Below are 22,077 nucleotides of genomic sequence, written 5' to 3' on the forward strand. Positions count from 1 at the left end.
CGGCTAAAATCGCGGGCCCTCTTCCACGCCAGCCCGCCACGTCAAAGTGCTGCGGCCCATCTACGGCGTGGAGGTGTTTGAGGGCGAGACGGCGCGTTTCGAGGTGCAGCTGAGCGAGGACGACGTGCACGGCCAGTGGAAACTCGACGGTCAAGTTCTGAGTCCATCTCCCGTACGTGAAAGTCGCACCACCCTCCCCCCCGACGCCAAACGGGGGTGTCGCGTGCCCGATCTCGAAACTGAGAAGCCTTTGGGCGTCCGCAGGACGTGGAGATCGTGGAGGACGGCGCCAAGCACACCCTGGTGCTGTACAACTGCCGGGTGCCTCAGACCGGCGAGGTTTCCTTCAGCGCCGCCGACGCCAAATGCTCGGCTAACCTGAAAGTCAAGGGTGAGCGTGGCACGGCCCGGGCCGACGACGCCCCCGGCCCCTCGCTAACCGCCTCGCTGTCGGTCGACAGAGATTCCCGTTTCTTTCATTACGCCGCTGGCCGACGTGAGCGTCTTTGAAAAGGACGAGGCCAGGTTTGAGCTGGAAGTGTCCCGGGAAGTCAAGAACTTCCGTTGGTTTAAAGGCTCCGAGCCGCTGTCGAGCGACGACAAGTACCAGCTGCTCCAGGATGGAAACAAACACACCCTGGTGGTCAAATCCGCCCGGTACGAAGACGAGGCCAAGTACCTCTTTGAGGCCGAAGACAAGAGGACGTCGGGGAAGCTGATCATCAAAGGTACCGAGCGGAAGGGATGCGGTTAGGCTCTTGAAAAAAAAATGGGCTCTTTCAATGCCTGTACGTACTTATTTGTATTTGCAAAGCGCTTCCTTTTAAGTCTGAAAACGCCGCAGTTTTCTCCTAGTCTCGAGGACCGCCGCTTCTTCCGTCGTAGTCCAGTCCAATTGGGGCGTGCTTGGGTCCGCCCTCTTTAATCTTGATCGCCGCAGCTCGGGTGCGGGCTCTGGGCAAACTCCCGGGTCCGGGTGGAGCGTCAACGCGCTCTCTCGTCTGTCAGGTATCCGGCTGGAGTTCCTCAAAGCCATCAAGGACGTGACGGTGAAGGAACGCGAAACGGCCGAGTTCAGCGTGGAGTTGTCCCATGAAAACATCCCGGTGGTTTGGTACAAAAACGGCACGCGCTTGCACCCCAGCAAGGTGGTGCACATGGCCGACCACGGCCGCTTCCACACGCTGGCTTTCAAGGAGGTCTCCGTGGATGACACCTCCATGATCAAGGTGGAGGCCGCGGATAAGTCGGCGGAGGCCATGCTCACCGTCCTGGGTCAGTACGTCGCTCCCGGGCGTGCCCCGGAACGCCGTTGCGGCGGGCACGCGCCGTCAATCACCCGCAACGTCTTGCAGAGGGCGACCTCTACTTCACGCGCAAACTCCAAAACTACACGGCCATCGAAAAGGACGAGGTGTCCCTGTCCTGCGAGCTGAGCAAGGCCCACGGCCAAGTGCGCTGGTTCAAAGACGGCCAGGAGATATTCGCCTCCAGGAACGTCCTCATCCAGTCGGACGGGAGGAAGCGCACCTTGCTCATCCGCAAGGCGGCCAAGAGCGACAAGGGGACCTTCAGCTGCGACTGCGCCACCGACAAGACGGCGGCCCAACTCAACATTGAAGGTGAGTCATCCTTGCGATGCTCTTTTCAACCTCCGGACAGTCTTGATACCGTGTTGGATTTCTGGAGGACCGCTTCTTGTGCGCGGACTGACTTCCGGTTTTTCTTCACCCTTCTAAATAAGGGGGGTGGGGGATGGGGTGTTCCCCTTAGCCTCGGGCGTCACTTTTAAGGTGGGAACGTCTTGAAAGCACCTAGAAACTGAATACGCTTGGACGGAGTGCAAAGTCCCCACTTTGTTGCTCCCCACTTTTCCGCCTCTTTCCAAGTTATTCCAGATGCTAGTTATGGATGTGTTCCGAGTTTGACTCCCTTGTCTTCCGCGTACTAACGCTAACCTCTTGCCTGGCGTGGCAGAGCGCGACATCAAGGTGATGCGACCGCTCTACAGCGTGGAGGTCACCGAGACCGAGACGGCCACCTTCGAGACGGAGATCTCCGAGGAGGACCTCCACGGCACCTGGAAGTTGAAGGGCGAGACCCTCCAGCCGACCGCCGTGAGCTCGCGCCCCGCCCCCTGCCCCGCCCCGCCGCGCTCCCCCGCCCTCTCTCGTGACTTGTTGTTCTTTAGGACGTGGAAATCAGGGAGCAAGGCGCCCGGCACACCTTGATCCTCTTCGACTGCCGCAAGGACATGGCAGGGCGAGTTGACTTTGCCGCCGCCAACGCCACGTCTTCGGCGCAGCTCCGCGTCAAAGGTGACAAAATGTTTCCGTGTGGGCCCGGCCGGCCGGGGCCTTAACGCTTGCTTCAAACTTTGGCTCGTTCGTATCTTGTTTTGCCGGACCCAGGCTAGGAAAGTGGCTCACTTGGGGGTTTCTCTCGGGTTTTTTTCTTCTTCTGGTTTTGGGGTTTATTTGGGTTTTTTTCAAGGAGGGGTGGCCATTTGTTTTTTTTCTTTTTGCCTTTGAGTGCAGTTTGTTTTCAAACTTTTGAGATTTTGGGTTTTATTTTTTTTTCTGGGTACTTGAGCGCTTCCTGTGGTCCTTTCAGATGTATTCCTGTTTATATATTGTTTGAACGCATTCTCACTTTTGACAACTTTTTCTGTACATATTTCAAAAAGTGTGTGTCTACACTTATTATGGAAGGGACGCGCCTCCCCGGCCGTCCCGGGTTGCGCCTCTCGGGGGAGTGGTTCTGGTAGGCGCGTCGGTCCCCGAGGCGGCCCTCACCCGAGATGTCTTTTCCTCGCCCCCCTAGCCCGAGTGGTGGGCCTGGCGCGGCCGCTGAGTGATGTGACGGTGACAGCCGGCGAGACGGCCGCCTTCGAGTGCGAGCTGTCTTACGAGGACGTCCCCGTGCAGTGGTTCCTGGAGGGAGTCCTATTGGAGGCCAGCGAGCGGGTGAGTCCGCCGTCCGTCCCCCGATCCGGCCGTCCCCCCGTCCGTATCCGTCCACGCGTGCACCTGCTTGCGTGGCCCGGGCTTATAAGGCAGGCGCGGCGGGCCAGCTTTGCCCAGCCAGCACTTGTTCCTTCTATTTTTAGGCGCGCTGGCGGCAGGTGGCAGGTGACCGCCCAATTTTGGCACCTTGGCATTCTTAACGCCGCAACCAGCGCACGGGTGCTCCGGTTTCCTCTCGCATCTGAAAAAAAAAGTTTTCCCTTTCATTTGGACCCGCAGGTGCTGCTAAAGTCAGAAGGTAAAGTCCACAGCCTAACACTGCGGGACGTCCGGCTGGAGGAAGCGGGACAGGTCCGGCTCACCACCAAAGACTGTCAGACGGAAGCCAGACTCATTGTCAAAGGTGGGGTTGCAAAAGTCCAGGCGGGACTCGGGCGGGACCCACGCGGGACCTACGCGCTGACGGATGGCGTTTTGGTTCAGAGCCACCGGTGGAGTTCACCCAGCCGCTGGAGGACCAGACGGTGGAGGAGGAGTCCAGCGCAACCTTGGAGTGCCAGGTCTCCCGGGACAACGCCGAGGTGCAGTGGTTCCGAGACGGACAGGAGATCCGCAAGAGCAAAAAGTACGAGATGCTGGCAGAGGGACGCAAGAGGACGCTCCAAGTCCACGCATGCGTCCCGGACGACTCCAGCACCTTCTCCTGTGCCGCCAAAGAGTTCAAGACTTCCTGCTTCCTCAACGTTGAACGTGAGTCACTCGGAACCAGGAGAGATGTCGCTAACGTTCCTCGCGGTTTATTGGGGAGGGGAGACCCCGGCGAAGCTCTCTGCTAAAGACCGAGGCGGGCTAACTTGCGCCTGTCTGCACGCAGCTCTTCGCGTGGAGTTCTCCAAGCCACTGCACGACGTGGAGGTGCCGGAGAAGGAATCGGCCAGGTTCGAGTGCGAAGTCTCCAGGGACAACGTCAAGGTGAGCTGGTCCCGCTTGCCGCTCCGCCCCGCGGCGCTCCACTTTGGCGTGCGGCCCTCTCTCATCCGGCGGCCGGCTGCGTCCGTGTCTGCAGGTTCTGTGGTTCAAGGACGGGAGCGAAATCCGAAAGGGGAAGAAGTACGAAATCATCGCCGAGGGGCGCCGGCACGTGCTCATCGTCCACAAGTCGCTGATGGACGACGAGGCCGAATACGAATGCGACGCCAAGACCGCCAAGACCTCCGGCATGCTCACGGTCATCGGTGAGAAGGCGCTCTCTGACCGCGACCGCTGGAAAGCTACTCGGACTCGGGCTGATGGCGGTGGTGCTTTTTCTCTGACAGAGGAGGAGGCCAGGTTCACCAAGAACTTGTCCAACGTGGAAGGAATGGAGACGGACAGCGTGAAGCTCATCTGCGAAGTGTCCAAGCCCGACGCCGACGTGGCCTGGTACAAGGGAGACGAGGAGCTGCCGGAGGGCGGACGCTACGAACACATCGTCGACGGCAGGAGGAGGATCCTCCTCGTTCAGGACCTGAAGATGTCCGACGCGGGCGAGTACAACTGCAGGCTCAGTCCCAGAGTCAGAACCTGCGGAAACCTCAAGATTAACGGTACGCGTTCCTTTGCTTTTTATTGATTGATTGATTGATTTTTTTTCTTCCCGCCAAGCCACTAACCTCGCTCCACGTGTTTCAGAACTGGCAGCGGAGTTCCTGTCCAGGCCGCGCGCCGTGGAGGTGGTCGAGGGCGAAAAGGCCGAGTTCACCTGCACCGTCTCCAAAGATACCTTTGAGGTCAAGTGGCTGAAGGAGGACAAGGAGCTGGAGGCCGGGGACAAGTACCGGATGACCAGCGACGGCAAGAGGAGGACTCTGCTCATCGGGGATTGTCAGCTCGGAGACGAGTGCAAGTACGTGGCCCTGATAGGAACCACCAGGGCCGGCGCCCAGCTCACCGTACTGGGTAAGTTGACTTAGCGACGGGCGGCTCCAGACCAGAGATGCGCGCCCGCACGAGGGAGGCTAACCCCCGCGTCGCCCGGCCGGCGGTCCGCAGAAAAGCTGAAGATCATCACGCCGCTGAAGGACACGGAAGCCGGGGAAGGCCAGGAAGTGGTCCTGAACTGCGAGGTGAACAACGAGGGGGCCAAGGCCAAGTGGCTGAAGGACGGCGAGACCATTTTCGAGAGCGCCAAGTACGCCGTGCTCCAGCGAGACAACATCTTCTCGCTGAGGATCAAAGACGCGCAGAAGGCCGACGCGGGCCACTTCGCCATCCATCTGAGCAATCACCGTGGGGAGCAGGCCAAAAGCTCCTGCGGAGTGCTCGTCAAAGGTCCGCGAGACGCCGGCAAAGCGTCGGACGACGTCGCGCCTCTGTCGAGCTAGCTCGGCCTGACGTGGGATTTTGTCGCCCGCAGAGGAGCGTTTGAGGATTGTGGTGCCTCTGGAGGACGTGGACACCCAGGAGAAGAAGACGGTCAGCTTCTCGTGCAAGGTCAACCGCCACAACGTCACTCTGAAGTGGTGGAAGGCCGGCCAGGAGGTGGTCTTGGGCAAGCGCCTGGTCTACCGCGTGGACAAGGACAAGCACACGCTGACCGTCAAGGACTGCACGCTGGCCGACGAGGGCGAATACACGGTGGTCGCCGGCGACGACAAGTCCACGGCCGAGCTGATCATCAGCGAGGCGCCCGCCGACTTCGCCATGCAGCTGAAGGACCAGACCGTGGTGGAGTTCGAGGACGCCGAGTTTGCCTGCAAGCTGACCAAAGAGAAGGCCGGGGTCAAGTGGTACAAGGACGGACGGGAGATCAGAGAAGGTCCCAGGTGCCGGACTTCGATTCTCGCGCCCTCTCCGCTCTTCTCCTTTCTCTCGTAACTCTCGGTGATGTTCGCCGGGGGGGATAACCTTGGTCTCCTTTCAGGTACAAATTTGAAAAGGACGGAAACATGTGCTACCTGCGCATCAGAGAGTGCCGGCCGGATGACGAGTGCGAGTACGCGTGCGGAGTCGAGGACAAGCGATCCAGAGCCAGGCTCTTTGTTGAAGGTGAGAGCCACGCATAGCACCCCGGGGAGCGTCTTCTTCTTCTCCTGCTCGTCTCGGCCGTGCTAAATCTCGGTGGTCTTCCGGCAGAGACCCCGGTGGAGATCATCAGGCCTCCGCGGGACGCCCTCGAGCCGCCCGGCTCGGACGTGGTCTTCGAGGTGGAGCTCAACAAGGACAGGGTGGAAGTCAAGTGGTTGAGGAACAACATGACGGTGGTGCAGGGAGATAAATACCAGATGATGAGCGAAGGGAAAGTTCACAGGCTGCAGGTTTGCGAGATCCGTCCTCGAGACCAGGGCCAGTACAGGGTCGTTGTCAAGGACAAAGACGCCCAGGCCAAGCTGGAGCTGGCAGGTAAGAAACATGTCATTGAGCCTTTGTGACAAAGTATTTGCGGGAAGCCACCCGCTTAGGATAGCCGCTTTCTAGTCCACAGACCGGCCACCTTTTCTAAACCATTTTCATGACTTTTTCTTTGGCCCTCTCTCCTTTCCGCTCCTGCAGCGGCGCCCCAGATGAAGACCACGGACCAAAACTACGTGACGGACGCGGGGAAGCCGCTGGTCATGGCGGTCCCTTACAGCGCGTACCCTCAAGCCAAGGCCGACTGGCTGTACGACGACTTGAGTCTGCCTCAGGAGAGCGTCTACACCTCTCCGGACTGCACCGAGTACCGCATGAAGGACCCCAGAAAGTCCAACCAGGGTCGCTACAAGGTCGTCGTCACCAACAAACACGGGGAGTGTCAAGCCTCCGTCAACCTGGACGTCATCGGTAGCAATTTCCGCCGTCTTTTGGCAAATCGCACGCAGACTTCCACCCGGTCCAAAACTTGTTTGTCCGCCCGCCAGACGTCCCGGGGCCCGTCAAGAACCTGCAGGTGGTCGACACCGCCGACGGCGAAGTCAGCTTGGCGTGGGACGAACCGGACGACGACGGCGGGAGCAAAGTCATAGAGTACGTGGTGGAAAGACGGGACGTCAAACGCAAGACCTGGACGTTGGCCACCCAGCACGCCGAGAGTCCGGAGTACACCGTGATCGGACTCCAGAAGGACTCCATGTACCTGTTCCGAGTCTGCGCCCGAAACCGAGTCGGGAGCGGACCTTTCGTGGAGACGGACGACCCCGTCCGGGCCCAGAACAAGTTTGGTAAGCCTGAATTGAATCGACCGCGGGCCAAAGTCGCACACGTGGGCCGTAGTTGAAAATTTTGCCCGCCCCTCTTCAGGTGTCCCCGACCCTCCTCAGAACGTGATCGTGGGGAACGTCTCCAAGTTCGGTTGCAGCTTGTCCTGGGAGCCGCCCCGGTCGGACGGCGGCTCCCCCATCACCTCTTACATCGTGGAGCTTCGCGACAGGACCACCGTCAAGTGGACGGCGGTCCAAGTGACAAAGGCCGACGAGCTGAGCGCCGTCATAAACGACGTCATCGAGAACAAGGAGTACATCTTCAGGGTCAAGGCCGAGAACAAAGCGGGGGTGGGGAAACCCACGGCCGCCACCTATCCCGTCAAGATCATGGATGCCATCGGTGAGTCCCGGGAGCCTCGGGAATGGCGACGTCACGTTCCATTTGTACGCGTGTGTCCAACAGAGCGCCCCAGCCCGCCACAAAACCTAGTCTGGCAGAACCAGAACAAGAACTCCGTGCAGCTGAGCTGGGAGACTCCGCTGAGCAATGGCGGCAGCATGATCACCGGCTACATCCTGGAGCGCTGCGAGGACGGCACTGACAAGTGGCTCCGCTGCAACACCCGCCTGTGCCCAGACCTCTTCTTTAAGGTGGCGGGACCCGGACGCCGTCACACGGTCAAACAGACTCCGTTCCAAATCCAGACATGAAGTACATGGCTTATGTTCTCTTTTCAGGTCACGGGCCTCACATACGGAACACGTTACAATTACCGAGCATTCGCGGAAAACGCCGCCGGAATCTCGGAGCCATCCAACGTGGTCGGACCTCTGCTGGCCGACGACCCGCACAGTGAGTGCGGGGAGGAGTGTCCGTCTTTCAATCCATGGTTGCCTCGCCTCACGCGACTCTGCGATCTCTCCATTCGCAGCCGCGCCCACCATGGACCTGAGCGCCTTCAAGGACGGCTTGGAGGTGATCGTTCCCAACCCGCTCGGCATCAGGGTCCCCATCACCGGATATCCCATCCCCGTGGCCAAGTGGACTTTCGGGGAGAAGGAGCTGACGGCGGCCGACGAACGTGTCGCGGTGGCCACCCGGTTCACCTCTGCGGAGCTGGTGGTTTCCCCCAGCGTCCGCCCGGACAAAGGCACCTACACCTTGCAGCTGGAAAACGACGTGGCCTCGGTTTCCGGAGAGATCCAAGTCAACGTCATCGGTGGGGAACACCGGACCATTTATTTGTCCCAGCCGCATACGGGGCCACCCTTGATGGCCTTTTGTCTGCCGGGGCTCTATTTCAGCTGCGCCCAGCGCGCCCAAAGACTTTAAGGTCCCGGAGGTGACCCGCCAGCACGTTCAGCTAAGCTGGGAAGCTCCGGACCACGACGGGGGAAGTCCTCTGACCGGCTACCAGGTGGAGAAACGGGAGGTTTCCCGAAAGACCTGGGTCAAGGTACCAAAGCTTCCAAGGGCTTCGGCCGCGGCGACGTCCACCTCGCCGCACCGAGTCACCCACCCGTTCCCTCCGTCAGGTGGCTTCGGGCATCCAGGACCTGGAGACGACGGTCACCGACGTGATCGAAGGCAAAGAGTATCTCTTCAAGGTCACGGCCTGCAACAAGTGCGGACCGGGGGAGCCGGCGTACATAGACGAACCCGTCAACGTCTCTTCTCCTGCCAGTGAGTGCCCGAGCGCTTCCTTTGCAATGAGGCAAACGCGGATTCGTGAGCGCCCTCCCGTTTGACCTCCAGCCGTCCCCGACCCCCCGGAGAACCTGAGATGGAGAGACAAGTCGGCCGACGGCATCTTCCTGACGTGGGAACCTCCCAAGTACGACGGCGGCAGCGGCATCCGCGGCTACAACGTGGAACGTTGCCAGAGAGGGAGCGACCGCTGGGAGGCCTGCGGCGACCTGCTCCCGGAGCTCAAGTTGCAGGTCACGGGTCTGACCGAGGGCCAGTGGTACGCGTACCGCGTGCGAGCGCTGAACCGACTCGGAGCCAGCCGGCCCTGCAAGGCCACGGATGAAATCCAGGCCGTGGATCCCATAGGTAAGATCTGGGGGAAAGCCGAAGGGCCATTGGTGAGACGGCGCCGCCACGCAGACTGCAGGCGCCCCCATTTGTCGCCGAGACGCCACCTTCCTTGCTACGTCTTGCCATCGGGCAAAGTGGCTTTAGTCCCAACGAACCTTTGGGTTGTGTTTCCTCTCCAGAGCCGCCAGAGATCCACTTGGACGCCAAGCTACTCGCCGGTCTGACCGCCAAGGCCGGCAGCAAGATCGAACTCCCCGCCGAGGTGACGGGCAAACCCGAGCCCAGGGTCAAGTGGACCAAGGCCGACCTGGTCCTCAAACCTGACGACAGGGTCAACATCGACACCAAACCGGGACACTCCACCGTCACGGTCTCCAAGACCAGACGGGACGACAGCTCCACTTACATCATCGAGGCCACCAATACCTGCGGCCGAGCCACCGCCACCGTTGAGGTCAACATTCTGGGTAGGCAAAAATCTCGCGGTGGCAGCGGGCCCCGTTTTTTTTCTTTGTTTTGAAGTCCCTTTCCCCCTCAGATAAACCCGGCCCCCCCGCCGCCTTTGATATCTCCGAAATCACCAACGAGTCCTGCTTCCTGGCCTGGAACCCGCCAAGGGACGACGGCGGCTCCAGAATTACCAACTATATCATCGAGCGGCGTGCCGCCGACAGCGAGATCTGGCACCGTCTCTCCTCCACCGTCAAGCAGACCACCTACAGAGCCACCGGCCTGGTCAAGTTCAAGGAGTACATTTTCCGTGTCTTTGCCGAGAATCAGTTTGGCGTGGGCCCACCGGCCGCGCACGTGCCCATCATTGCCAGATATCCCTTCGGTATGTAGTCCCAGGATGAAGTTTTTGCTCCCTAGGAAACTCTTTGAACCACAACCATCTACTCAAAGTAGCTTTGAGGTGTTGTTGAAGACTACCGTTTCAATCCCTCAAGTGAGATTTTCTTTTCTCTTTTCCAGACACCCCCGGACCCCCTTACAAGCTGGAGCCTTCCGACATCGCCAAAGACTCGTTGACCCTCAGCTGGTACGAGCCGGACGAGGACGGCGGAAGCCCGATCACCGGGTACTGGGTGGAGCGCTACGAGCCCGACCACGACAGATGGATCCGATGCAACAAGCTCCCCATCAAAGACACCAACTACAGGTTTCTTGAGAAAACTCGATTCAAAAGGGTCGCGGGTAGCGGGGATCCTACAAGCGCCATTCAAACCAATTGATTGAATTGAAAACAAATGATGTGCACTTATATATACCTAACTTTGATAGGATACGTGGTACATACATATTTTCTAGCGGCTCATCTAGTGGTCTACTAGATCGCAAGGGTCTGAAACACACGCTGGTTTCTTCTTCAGGGTCAAAGGCCTTCCCACCAGGAAGAAGTACAAGTTCCGCGTCCTCGCCGAAAACCTGGCCGGAACTGGAAAACCGAGCAAGGAAACCGAACCCATCCTGGTTAAAGATCCCATCGGTAAAAACACTTTGGACTCGGCCGGATCCGGAAACCTCTGGTTCCGATTGTAAACCGCCGATCTGTTCGGCAGATCCTCCGTGGCCACCCGGCAAACCCACGGTGAAAGACGTGGCCAAGACCTCCTGCTTCCTGATGTGGACCAAGCCGGAACACGACGGGGGAGCTAAGATCGAGGGCTACGTGGTGGAGATGCTCAAGAGCGGCACCACAGATTGGATCCGCGTGGCGGAGGGCGTCAACACCACCGAGTACTTCCTGAAGGGGCTGATGGAGAAGCAGGAGTACTCGTTCAGGGTGCGAGCCTTCAACGTGGCCGGAGAAAGTGAACCCAGCGAGCCCAGCGACCCGGTCCTCTGCAAGGAGAGACTCAGTAAGCCCAACCAACCACCCACCGACCATCGTCCTGTCATTTTTAGACCGTCCTAATCGGGCTAAGGTGGACGTCTTGGCGGAGAGTGTCAAAAATGCGCCACCTCTAATCCGACGGGGCCCCCGGGGGTCCAGTGCGGTTCCGATTGTCACCATGCCACCTCCCCTCTCCGCAGATCCACCTTCCGCCCCCCGCTGGCTGGAGGTGACGGGCATCAGCAGGAACAGCGCCGACTTGAAGTGGAGCATCCCGGAACGCGACGGCGGTTCGCCCGTCACCAACTACGTGGTGGAGAAACGCGACGTCCGGCGTAAAGGTTGGCAGGCGGTGGACACCACCGTCAAAGAGCTCAAGTACTCGGTGACGCCGCTCAACGAAGGCTCGCTCTACGTCTTCCGCGTGGCGGCCGAGAACGCCGTGGGCGTCGGCCCCTTCTGCGAGCTGGAAGACTCGGCGCTGGCCAAGGACACCTTCAGTGAGTTGTCACCTCCGCCCCACAAGAGCAGCGAATCCGCTTCCAGCTCGTCGAACCCCCATCGTCAATGGAGTTGTGCGTTTTTCCAGCCACTCCTGGGCCGCCGTACGCGCTCGCCGTTGACGCTGTCACCAAGAGATTCGTGGACCTGCAGTGGGAGGCGCCCAAGAATGACGGAGGCCGACCCATCCTCAGGTAGCCCTTCTGACCGTGCAACCTCTTGGTTCACAAAATCCAGACGCCAACCAAAACGTACAATTGGGAGAAAAACTTCCCAGAGCATTTGAACGGCCCCCTCGGTTTCCCGGGGGAACGTTAGAGCTCACAAACGCCTCCAAATTGTTTTTGCGTGAACTTGAATTTTGGCGGCCCATTCACCGAGACGTCACGGCCGCGGCAGGTATTCCATCGAGAAGAAGGAGAAGCTGGGAACCCGTTGGGTGAAGTGCGGAAAGACTTCGGGACCAGACTGCAAGTACAGAGTGACGGACGTGATCGAGGGAACGGAAGTTCAGTTCCAGGTCCGCGCGGAGAACGAGGCCGGCATCGGCCATCCCAGCGAACCCACCGAGATCCTGAGCATCCTAGATCCCACAGGCGAGTTGAGAAAAGGCCAAGAGCCAGAAGTGGTCCTTGCCTCCTCCTCTGGCGTCGTGGGCTAAACCCGTGATCTTGGCTCCCCTCTGCAGGCGTTCCGTCTCCTCCCTTGGAGCTTCACGTGACCGCCGCCGGCCGTGAATTCCTGTCCATCGACTGGAAACCTCCGCAGAAGGACGGCGGCTCTCCCGTCACCGGCTACCACGTGGAGATGTGCGAGGCTGGCACGGAGAAATGGATGAAGGTCAACTCCCGTCCCGTCAAGGAGCTGAAGTACACGGTGCAGGAAGGCGTGGTGCCCGAGAAGGAGTACATTCTGAGAGTCAGAGCCGTCAACTCGGTGGGAGTCGGCGAACCCTCCGATATCTCCGAGAACGTCGTCGCCAAAGACTCGGACTGTGAGTCCCGCTCGTCTGGAGTTCTCTCGGTTTGTGTATTTCTTACACGGCCGTGGTCTGGGTTCGCAGGCAACCCCACATTAGAATTCCAGACTCTGGACCTGGTGGTGGTGGAGACGGAAAAACTGGACATCCCGGTTCCCTACAGAGCCGTGCCCTCGCCCAAAATCACTTGGCACAAAGGGGGCAAGGAGCTGAAGGCCGACGACCGCCTGGGCTTGAGGTGGGTGCTGCTTGTTAGGACTCGCTGATCCTTTTTGACGGCGCCACATCAGGCCAGAAATCTCAGCGTACATGTTGCCTCTCTCACACGTGAACTTGGACCTCCCATCATCGAATCTGCTTATTTACACTTGCGATGAATATATTACAGTTTCTGTCCAAAGCAGACGTGGGAGACGTATCCACGCATTCATTTTAAGTACCCTGCTAAGTGAACAAATGATTTGTGCTCACCAGGAAAGAGTACACTTCCTGCCACCTGGAGGTGGCCAGTAGTCTCCACTCTGATGCGGGCCAGTACAAAGTCACTCTGGAAAACAAGCTGGGAGCGGCCAGCGCCACCATCAACGTCAAAGTCATCGGTAAGCAAGCTCCCGTCCGTCCGGCGCCGTGCGTGGATTTCTATTTCTCCTTGCGGGTTTCAAAGCAACCTTCTTCTGGACCGCAGGACTTCCGGGCCCGTGCAAGGAAATCGTGGCCTCCGAGATCACCAAGAGCTCCTGCAAGGTCTCGTGGGATCCTCCCGATTACGACGGGGGCACCCCCATTCTTCACTATGTCCTGCAGGTCAGTACGGCTCCCATTCAGGTCTTTTGAGCTTCGTTAGACTGGCAGCACCCCTCGTGCCGGTCGCTAGGTCCTCCAGTCAGTTTGTGAAGCTGATGCGGTTGTTGGTTCCCTTTGCTTTGCTTGCGTCCCTCATGGAATCTTTGTCATCCAATGAACCGGAGTACAGTAATCCCTTGATTACCGCGTCTTCACTTATCGCGAATTCACTATTCACAATTTCTTTCCACTATTCATTATTTAAAAAAATAAATGAATAAATAGATGTATACTTTTTTGAAGTCCATAAAAATGTGAAAATCCACACTGAAACTCGTAAGCGGAAGCCACTCTTGCTACTAGGACTCAGCAATGAAAGTTCTAATAGGGGTGACCCCACATGTCTGCCATATCCGAGGGATTACCGTATCCTCTTGTTTTGTGCCGTCAAAGCGCCGCGAGGCCGGCCGGAGAACGTACGTCAACGTGATGTCCGGGGAGAACAAAGTCAGCTGGAACGTCAAAGACCTCATCCCCAACGGAGAGTACTACTTCAGGGTCCAGGCCGTCAACAAGATTGGAGGAGGGGAGTTCATCGAGCTCCGCAACCCGGTCATCGCTCAGGACCAGAAACGTAAGAACTGACAGCGGGCCGGGAGAATCACCTCCCGTGGTCGTTTGTCCAGACGACATTGGGAAAAAAAGCCCCGTTGAAAAGAGACGAGTCATGTTGCACCTGCTTCAGATCCTCCTGACCCGCCGGTGGACGTGGAGACCCACAATCCCACCTCGGGCACCATCACGCTGACCTGGAAACCTCCCATGTACGACGGGGGCGCTAAGATTATGGGTTACATCCTGGAGCGCCAGCTGAAGGGCCAAGACACCTGGGAAAGGTGCAACGACTTCCTGGTCCCGGTGCTCTCCTACACCGTGAGAGGGCTGGCCGAGGCCAAGAGCTACGCCTTCAGAGTCCGAGCGGAGAACTCGGCCGGCGTCAGCGATCCATCTCGCGCCACCCTCTTTGTCAAGGCCTTGGACGCAGTCGGTGAGGAACTCTCTGAGGAGGGGCGGGGGGCGCTCATTTTAATTCCCGCTCGCTCAGCTCCGTCTTCTATGTCCGGATTTGTCATCAGGCGCTCCAAAGGTCTTCCTGAGCGGCAGCCTTCAGTCCGGCCTGGACGTGAAGCGGGGCAGCGACATCCGCCTGGTGGCCAACATCTCCGGCTCGCCGTACCCCGAGATCACCTGGTACTGGAACAACCAGGTGATCCGGCCGGAGGCGCCGCGCAGGAGGTCGGAGAGAGCGCTGAAAAAGAAGGTGGAGAAGAAGGAAGAAGCCAAGGTGGGGGCTGAAGAAGCCAAGAAAGAACAAGAAGAAGGAGAGGTGAAGGTTGCAGAGGAGAAAAAGAAGGTGGAGGAGGAGAAGGAGAAGGAGAAAGAGGAGGCGGCCGAGGACGAGCTGGACTACCCGACAATCGGCGAGCGGCTGACCGTCGACAGCAGCCGCAGGGGCGAGTCCACGGCTATCGTCAAAGACTCGCTCCGCCCCGACCACGGCGTCTACACAATCAAGGTGGAGAACGACCACGGCGTCGCCTCGGCCACCTGCCAGGTCAACGTCCTGGGTGAGAACTCCGGGTAGACTCCTCGCGTAGGTCTCCAGGGCCTGACCCCCTTTTTTTCCTTTGTCCTCAGACACTCCCGGACCGCCCGTCAACTTCTGCTTCCAAGAGGTGAGGAAGAACTCGGTGATTTGCAAGTGGGATCCCCCCAAGGACGACGGCGGCAGCGAGATCATTAACTACACGCTGGAGAAGAAGGACAACTCCAAGATAGAGCTGGGATACAGCTGCGTCACCTCAACGCTTAGAGGGTGCCGCTACCTGGTGCCCAAACTGATCGAGAAGAAGGAGTACATCTTCAGAGTGGTGGCTGAGAACAAGTATGGGGCCGGTCCTCCCTGCATCTCCAAGCCTCTGCTTGCCAAGAACCCTTTCGGTACTAAAAGTCTCTCCAACGAAGATTTGCTTGCGCTTTTTGAGGTAGCTTGTTTTAGATGACTCGGGTCTTCTCGCCCCTCCATCTCCTCAGAACCTCCCGAGGCTCCCGAGAAGCCCGAGATCGACGACGTCACGGCCCACAGCATGCTGGTGGTGTGGGACGAGCCCAACGACAACGGTAGCCCCATCCTGGGATACTGGGTGGAGCGGCGCGAGATCAACAGCTCCCACTGGGCACGAGCCAACAGGTGGGGGATGGCAAACCAACAACACCGCCAGCCCTTCCAACTCTGTCTTCATCGTAACTTCAACGTCTTCTCCAGGGACTTGGTCTCCTCCACCGAGTTAAATGTGGAAGGACTGGTCGAGGGCCTGACTTACATCTTCAGAGTGGCGGCCGAAAACCAGGCGGGCCCCGGAAAGTTCAGTGTTCCTTCGGATCCTAGGACGGCGCAAGCCCCCATCTGTACGTGGATTTTCCGGCCGAGGTCAATCTGCGCGTTAATCGGGGTGCAGATCTCAATCGTTGGTCTTCCTTCGCACAGTGCCTCCTGGACCACCGGTCCCTCGAGTGGTGGCGACCACGGATCACTCCATCGACGTTGAGTGGGACGCGCCCGCCGACAACGGTGGAGGAGAGATCCTTGGATACCATGTGGATAAGGTGCCCACGGACTCACTTGCACGTGATGCAAAAATGGGAAAACTGTGCTGATGCCGTTTTTATTTTCCTCTCTCTCTGCAGACCGTCGCCGGTTCCAAAGACTGGTCCAGGTCCACGGAACGCCCTTGGAAGACTAAGGCATTTACCGTGTACGGAGTCCGCGAGGGCGCCAAATACCTGGTCAGAGTCATCGCCTGCAATGCCGCCGGAGAGGGACCTCCAGGTTTCACCGAGTCGGTCTTCGTCAGGAATCCCGCAGGTCAGCCGGAGGCTCACGGCGAACGGCGCGCCGATATAAAACGCACCGCAATTCTCATTGGCGGTTGCCGGTTCGCTCCTGCAGAAATGCCCGTGGTGGAGCTGGACGTTTTAGTCAAAAACGGCGTGGTGGTCAGAGCCGGCGAGACGGTTCGTGTCCCGGCGCTGGTCACCGGCAAACCCTACCCGACCATCACCTGGACCGTGGACGATGCCAAACCCGATAAGGATCGCGTGGAGATCCTCAGCGAAGGAAACAACAGCACCGTCTTCATCAAAAGCGCGCAGAGGAAGGACTGTGGCAAATACCTGGTCTCGGCGTGCAACCCCAGCGGTACCAGGTCGGCCTTCACTCGGGTGGAGGTCATGGGTAAGCGGCCGTCACCAAAGGTGAATTTTTGCTCGGCGAATGGAGAGACGGACGGAAACCTTCCCACCGGCAGATGTTCCCGGGCCGGTCACTGACCTGAAGCCAGTGGTGGTCACCAGAAAGATGATCTTCCTGAACTGGGATGACCCCGAAGACGACGGCGGAAGCGACCTGACGGGTTTCCTGGTGGAGCGCAAAGACGCCAAGATGCACACCTGGAGGCAGCCCGTGGAAACCACCTCCTCCAAATGCGAGTGCGTCGGCATCATGGAGGGACAGGACTACTTGTTCCGCGTTAGTGCCAAGAACAAGTACGGCATGGGACCGCCCGTGGAGATAGGACCCATCACCGCCGTGGACCCGCAAGGTTAGTCTCCAGAGACCTCTGTCGCGACGACGGCGGGTTCCGTGACGCTCTGATTGGCGCAGGTCCCCCGTCGCCTCCGGAGAAGTTCCATTACACGGAGAGAACCAAGAATTCAATCACGCTGGCCTGGAAGCCGCCTCGCAACGACGGAGGCAGTCCCGTCATCGGCTACTTTGTGGAGAAGAAGCGCCAAGACAAGCAGGCCTTTGAGCCATGCAACGCGGAGATCTGTCCCGACCTGACCATGACCCTGGAGGGTCTGGAAGAAGACTGGATGTACGAATTCCGGATCAAATGCGCAAACCTGATCGGAGAAAGCGACCCTTCCTTCCCGCTGACCGTGGTCATCCAAGACGACGAAGGTAATAAATAATAATGTAGTAGCGAGGTCTTCCGCCTTCACGCGGCTTGACCACGAAATGTCTGGTGGCCGTCCCGCCCAGTGGCCCCCGAGATCCACATGCTGAAGACGTTCAAGGCCGACAGCGTGACGGTGAAGAAGGGCGAGCCCGTGGAGATCCCCGCCGACATCCTGGGCCTGCCCATCCCCAAAGTGGAGTGGTCCAAAGACGACGTGGCGCTGGTCGAGCCCACGGAAAGTCTGCTGATGGAGACGGCGACGACGGGCAGGATGAACTGCACCAGCACTCTCTCCATCCCGTCGGCCAACCGCAAGGACCGGGGCAGCTACACGGTCACCGCCTCCAACAACATGGGCTCCGCCAAGCACACCATTTCGGTCATGGTCTTAGGTGAGTTGAAGACCAGTTGAAGCCGGAAGGCGCCGGACGGGAAGCCGAGACTGAACCTTCTCCTTCTGCCCAGATCGGCCGCTTCCTCCCAGGAACGTGGCGGTGTCCAACATCAAGGCGGAGTCCTGCCAGCTGCAGTGGGATGCCCCCCTGGATGACGGTGGCAGCGAGCTCACCAACTACATTGTGGAGAAGAAGGAAGTGATGGAGGAGGAACCGGAAGAAGGAGAAGCTGAGCCCCAGTGGGTGGAGCTCACTAACACTGTCATTGACAAGAAGTACCGGGTAGGTCCTGCTAGGCCTCGGCTTGCTAAAAGTACTCACACCAACCGACGTTTTGCCAGTTGTTCTCACGACGCATTCTCTTCCCCCAGGTGTGGAATTTAGAGACCAACAAATCCTACAAGTTCCGCGTCCGAGCCGAGAACCGTTACGGAAAGTCTGACCCTTGCGGCACGGAGGAAGTTCAGATTACGGACCCCTTCGGGCTTCCGGGCCCGCCGGAGAAACCCACCATCACGGAGTACACCAAGAACTCCGTGACCCTGACCTGGGAGCCGCCGCGGGATAACGGTGGCTCCATGATCATTGGCTACTGGCTGGAGAAAAAAGAGAGAGGCTCTGCCTACTGGGCCAGAGTCAACAAGATGCCTGTGACCAAGCGGGGCATCAAAGGCTGGGAGTACCAGGTAGGCCTTTTGGTCTTTGGGACTCCTCCCGAGACATCCCGGCCAAAGTATAGAGACGGATGACTCCCGGCCAAACGGGTGACGTGAGTGACTCTGCCTCCGGTAGGTGACCCGCCTGTTCGAAGGAAGCGAGTACGAGTTCCGAGTCGCCGCCTCCAACTCGGCCGGGACCGGACCGTTCAGCGCGCCGTCCGACCCGGCCTTTGCCGTCGACCCTCTAAGTGAGTGACCTCCGCCGATTCCCGGTGGCTCGCCCGCACATTGGCATCCCCTGGGCCGAACCATTGTTGCTTTGTGTTCTCCCGCCACCGTCCCAGCTCCCCCCGGCATGCCCGCCGCTCCCGTGGTGGCCGACAAGACCAAGCACAACGTGACGCTGACCTGGAAGCCACCGGACAAGGACGGCGGGAGCCCCATCAAGGGCTACATCGTCCAGATCCAGGACGAGGGCAGATCGGATTGGGTGCGGGTCAACGAAGAGCCGTGCCCCAACACCGAGTTCACCGTTCCTAACCTGCGCGAGCTCAAGCGCTACCGCTTCCGGATCATCGCGGTCAACGACATCGGCGAATCGGACCCCAGCCCCCGCACCGGCGAGGTCCTGATTGAAGAAGTCCAGCGTGAGTGTTCCTCGGGGGCGCGGCGGTATCTCCGGGTGGAAAGCATTCCGTCGTCGCTGACGTCTGCGCTCCCGCTTCAGTCCCGCCGTCCATCGGCATCGACGTGGCGGTGGACGATCTGCTCTACGTCCGTGCCGGAGATCCCATCGTGATCCCCGCCACCGTCAAGGGCCGGCCTGTACCCAAGGTGACCTGGGACTTTGATGGCAAAGCCAAATGTCACAAGAAGAACAAGCTGCACACGCTTCCCGTGGATTCCCAGGTGGATTCTTCTGGGGGAAAAATAGCGCTAACTCCCGATCGGGCTCAACGTCTTCTGGCCTCCCCGCAGGTTGAATCCACAGACACCACGTCCGTGGTGACCGTCCCCGTTAGTCTGCGGAGCCACTCCGGGCGCTACACCATCACAGCCAAGAACAAGTCCGGACAGAAACACGTCAACGTCCGAGTCAACGTCCTTGGTGCGTCTTCTTTGTGTTTTGAGACGGCCGGATCGCGTAGGCTTGTTATTGAGCTCCACCTGCGTGCTTTCAGATGTTCCCGGACCCCCCAAAGACCTGAAGGTGACAGACGTCACCCGATCGACCGTGAGGCTGATCTGGAAGCTGCCCGACAACGACGGCGGAGAAAGGATCAAGAGCTACTACATTGAGAAGAAATCTGTCGCCGATAAGGCCTGGACAAAGGTGCGTGAGGGGACGGACGACGGGCAAAAAAAATGTCCAAGACGGACGATCGCGTCAAAAAATACAAATAAATGATTAAAAATGTCCGTCGGCCGCTCAGGTGAACGCGGCCTGCGCCAGTCAAGCTTACGTGGTCCCCGGCCTGCTGGAAGGACAGGACTACCTGTTTAGAGTGCGAGCCGAGAACCGTCTGGGCTTCGGTCCATTTACCGTCACCGCTGATCCCGTCCAAGCTCGAGACCCCATCTGTGAGTCCGCTCGTCATTTGAACCTTCTGGCACGCCACGGCGTTCCTGTGGAACGGTAAGGCCGGCGCTGAACCCCCATTGGCGTCTACGCCCACAGACCCGCCGGACCCTCCCACCAAGCTGAAGGTCAACCTGGTGACCAAGAACACGGTGACCCTGAGCTGGGAGCCTCCCAAAAACGACGGCGGCTCTCCCGTCAAACATTACGTGGTGGAGCGCTTGAGCTGGGACACCAGCGGCAAGGAGAAGGAAACGTGGAAGCAGTGCAACAAGAGAGACGTGGAAGAGCTCAGCTTCGTGGTGGAGGACCTGAAGGAGGTGGGTCCGCCCAAAAAGTAGGCTTTGAGGACTTGCTCGAAACCAGGGGTTTCAAACTCGGATTGGTTCGCGGGCCCCAATAACATCAACTGCATTTCATGTGGGCCGGACCATTTTAGATATAATATTTAGATTTTTTTAAAATTGGATTATAAGAACTCGATCAAAAGCCCTAAATATTCCGTTTTTTTTTATAGATATAAAACTGTTTATTTGAACTGTTTTTCTTAGTAAGGGAAAACATCTAATCATCATTTGTTTTTCATTTCAAATGGAAACCATTTTTTTTTAAAATGATATTCAATATTAAAGTGGAAAACCGAAAATATTTTTATACATTCATTTTTAGATTTTACAAAATGATTTTTGACCTAAAAACACCAAAAGAAAAAAAATGGATAAAAAATTGCAATTATAGATTTAAAAGGGGGAAAATCAGGAAATATAATATACATCTATAATCTTCATTTGAAACAGAAAGTTGGCACTCGTGATTGACTTACTCGGGTCGCACAAAATGATGCGGCGGGCCAGATTTGGCCCTCGGGCCGCCACTTTGACACATGTGCTCTAAACGGACAGGGGGCTTAGAACAGGGGTCGGGAACCTTTTTGACAAAGAGAGCCATAAACTATTCATATTTTCTAATGTTGTTTCTTGAGAGCCATACTCAAAAGTCAAAATACATGAAAATGTGTGATTTTTTTTTTTTTGTCGTTTCACCACTTTTAAAGTACAAAAAGTTTCTGACATATGGACCCATGAAAAGGGCCACATATAGCTTCCAAGCCATAAGTTTCCTCGCCCTGACTTAGAATGACCGTCTGTCTTTTTCTAGGGAGGCGAGTACGAGTTCCGCGTGAAAGCCGTCAACGCGGCCGGACCGAGTCGGCCCTCGGCCACCGCCGGACCGCTGGTCATCAAGGACCAAACGCGTAAGTCGCCCGCCTGCGTCCGCTCGCAATCTGTGGCCCTCCCTTCAACTATTTTAACAAGCCATGGTGGTCAATCTCCTCCGTGGCCATTTCAGGCCCGCCGGCCATCGAGCTGCGCGAGGTGATTGAGGGCGAGGAGGGCGCCGACCTCAGCCTGGCGGCCAAGGTCAGCGGCTGCCCCTTCCCTAGCCTGACCTGGCACAAGGCCGAGCTGGCCACGCCCGAGGAGAAGGCGCCCGTGCGCTACGACCAGCACCTCAGCAAACTGGTGACGGGCGACAAGTGCACGCTGCTGCTGCAGCAGGCCACCCGGGGAGACAGCGCCCTCTACAGCTTGACCGCCACTAACAGCCTGGGCACGGTCAGCAAGGACGTCAAAGTCTTTATCTACGGTGAGGAATGCGCGCCGCCACCGTCGCCGCCGTCATTTGACCGCCATCGGCAGGCGACGCGGCTTTTAACGGGGCCGTCAACCGCAGGACCGCCCGGGCCCCCCGTCGGACCCATGCAGTTCACCCAAGTGTTTGCCGAGCGCATCGGCCTGGCCTGGAAAGCGCCCATGGACGACGGCGGGTCCAAGATCACCAACTACGTGGTGGAGAAACGCGAGGAGAACCGCAAGTCGTGGGTGCACGTGTCCAACGACCCCAAAGACTGCTCCTACCTCGTGACTCGGCTCACCGAGAACCACGAGTACGAGTTCAGGGTCATGGCTCAGAACAAGTTTGGAGTGGGGCCGCCGCTACTCAGCGAGCCGGAGAAGGCCAGGAACCTTTTCAGTAAGTCAAATCCATCAAAGGATGCCACTTGAAATCCCGGACCCAAGGGGACTTTGGAAAGGGGCTAAAAAGATAGATGGTTTACCTAAATACAAAAACCCCAATACAAAAACCTTCTGTAAAT

At 58.3% G+C, this 22,077-nt stretch overlaps 1 protein-coding gene across 1 annotated transcript in view; it reads left to right on the plus strand.

Annotated features, from left to right (window-relative positions):
• ttn.2 (titin, tandem duplicate 2) overlaps positions 1-22,077 on the plus strand; it is a 158,917-nt gene that overhangs the window by 72,142 nt on the left and 64,698 nt on the right. Inside the window, exons 110-172 of the mRNA XM_077617694.1 lie at positions 33-172; positions 265-391; positions 462-728; positions 1,009-1,275; positions 1,356-1,622; positions 1,978-2,117; positions 2,192-2,318; positions 2,824-2,966; positions 3,246-3,369; positions 3,450-3,716; positions 3,841-3,938; positions 4,033-4,201; positions 4,283-4,552; positions 4,638-4,904; positions 4,998-5,276; positions 5,362-5,770; positions 5,869-5,993; positions 6,081-6,347; positions 6,498-6,767; positions 6,845-7,144; positions 7,224-7,526; positions 7,590-7,777; positions 7,865-7,979; positions 8,059-8,346; positions 8,432-8,583; positions 8,663-8,810; positions 8,883-9,182; positions 9,347-9,634; positions 9,706-10,002; positions 10,140-10,326; positions 10,538-10,653; positions 10,727-11,026; positions 11,202-11,501; positions 11,591-11,696; positions 11,902-12,098; positions 12,191-12,496; positions 12,566-12,719; positions 12,956-13,080; positions 13,167-13,285; positions 13,718-13,898; positions 14,010-14,312; positions 14,401-14,892; positions 14,963-15,265; positions 15,359-15,515; positions 15,591-15,733; positions 15,813-15,931; positions 16,013-16,190; positions 16,275-16,559; positions 16,633-16,926; positions 16,989-17,288; positions 17,370-17,678; positions 17,752-17,963; positions 18,053-18,367; positions 18,474-18,588; positions 18,685-18,987; positions 19,068-19,249; positions 19,319-19,448; positions 19,522-19,673; positions 19,774-19,921; positions 20,019-20,239; positions 21,078-21,174; positions 21,270-21,566; positions 21,654-21,953. Coding sequence (XP_077473820.1) covers positions 33-172; positions 265-391; positions 462-728; positions 1,009-1,275; positions 1,356-1,622; positions 1,978-2,117; positions 2,192-2,318; positions 2,824-2,966; positions 3,246-3,369; positions 3,450-3,716; positions 3,841-3,938; positions 4,033-4,201; positions 4,283-4,552; positions 4,638-4,904; positions 4,998-5,276; positions 5,362-5,770; positions 5,869-5,993; positions 6,081-6,347; positions 6,498-6,767; positions 6,845-7,144; positions 7,224-7,526; positions 7,590-7,777; positions 7,865-7,979; positions 8,059-8,346; positions 8,432-8,583; positions 8,663-8,810; positions 8,883-9,182; positions 9,347-9,634; positions 9,706-10,002; positions 10,140-10,326; positions 10,538-10,653; positions 10,727-11,026; positions 11,202-11,501; positions 11,591-11,696; positions 11,902-12,098; positions 12,191-12,496; positions 12,566-12,719; positions 12,956-13,080; positions 13,167-13,285; positions 13,718-13,898; positions 14,010-14,312; positions 14,401-14,892; positions 14,963-15,265; positions 15,359-15,515; positions 15,591-15,733; positions 15,813-15,931; positions 16,013-16,190; positions 16,275-16,559; positions 16,633-16,926; positions 16,989-17,288; positions 17,370-17,678; positions 17,752-17,963; positions 18,053-18,367; positions 18,474-18,588; positions 18,685-18,987; positions 19,068-19,249; positions 19,319-19,448; positions 19,522-19,673; positions 19,774-19,921; positions 20,019-20,239; positions 21,078-21,174; positions 21,270-21,566; positions 21,654-21,953 — 13,848 coding nt within the window. The remainder of the gene's footprint in view (positions 1-32; positions 173-264; positions 392-461; positions 729-1,008; positions 1,276-1,355; positions 1,623-1,977; positions 2,118-2,191; positions 2,319-2,823; positions 2,967-3,245; positions 3,370-3,449; positions 3,717-3,840; positions 3,939-4,032; positions 4,202-4,282; positions 4,553-4,637; positions 4,905-4,997; positions 5,277-5,361; positions 5,771-5,868; positions 5,994-6,080; positions 6,348-6,497; positions 6,768-6,844; positions 7,145-7,223; positions 7,527-7,589; positions 7,778-7,864; positions 7,980-8,058; positions 8,347-8,431; positions 8,584-8,662; positions 8,811-8,882; positions 9,183-9,346; positions 9,635-9,705; positions 10,003-10,139; positions 10,327-10,537; positions 10,654-10,726; positions 11,027-11,201; positions 11,502-11,590; positions 11,697-11,901; positions 12,099-12,190; positions 12,497-12,565; positions 12,720-12,955; positions 13,081-13,166; positions 13,286-13,717; positions 13,899-14,009; positions 14,313-14,400; positions 14,893-14,962; positions 15,266-15,358; positions 15,516-15,590; positions 15,734-15,812; positions 15,932-16,012; positions 16,191-16,274; positions 16,560-16,632; positions 16,927-16,988; positions 17,289-17,369; positions 17,679-17,751; positions 17,964-18,052; positions 18,368-18,473; positions 18,589-18,684; positions 18,988-19,067; positions 19,250-19,318; positions 19,449-19,521; positions 19,674-19,773; positions 19,922-20,018; positions 20,240-21,077; positions 21,175-21,269; positions 21,567-21,653; positions 21,954-22,077) is intronic.

This window comes from Stigmatopora argus, chromosome 13 (assembly GCF_051989625.1).
Source record: "Stigmatopora argus isolate UIUO_Sarg chromosome 13, RoL_Sarg_1.0, whole genome shotgun sequence".
Classification (NCBI taxonomy): domain Eukaryota; kingdom Metazoa; phylum Chordata; class Actinopteri; order Syngnathiformes; family Syngnathidae; genus Stigmatopora; species Stigmatopora argus.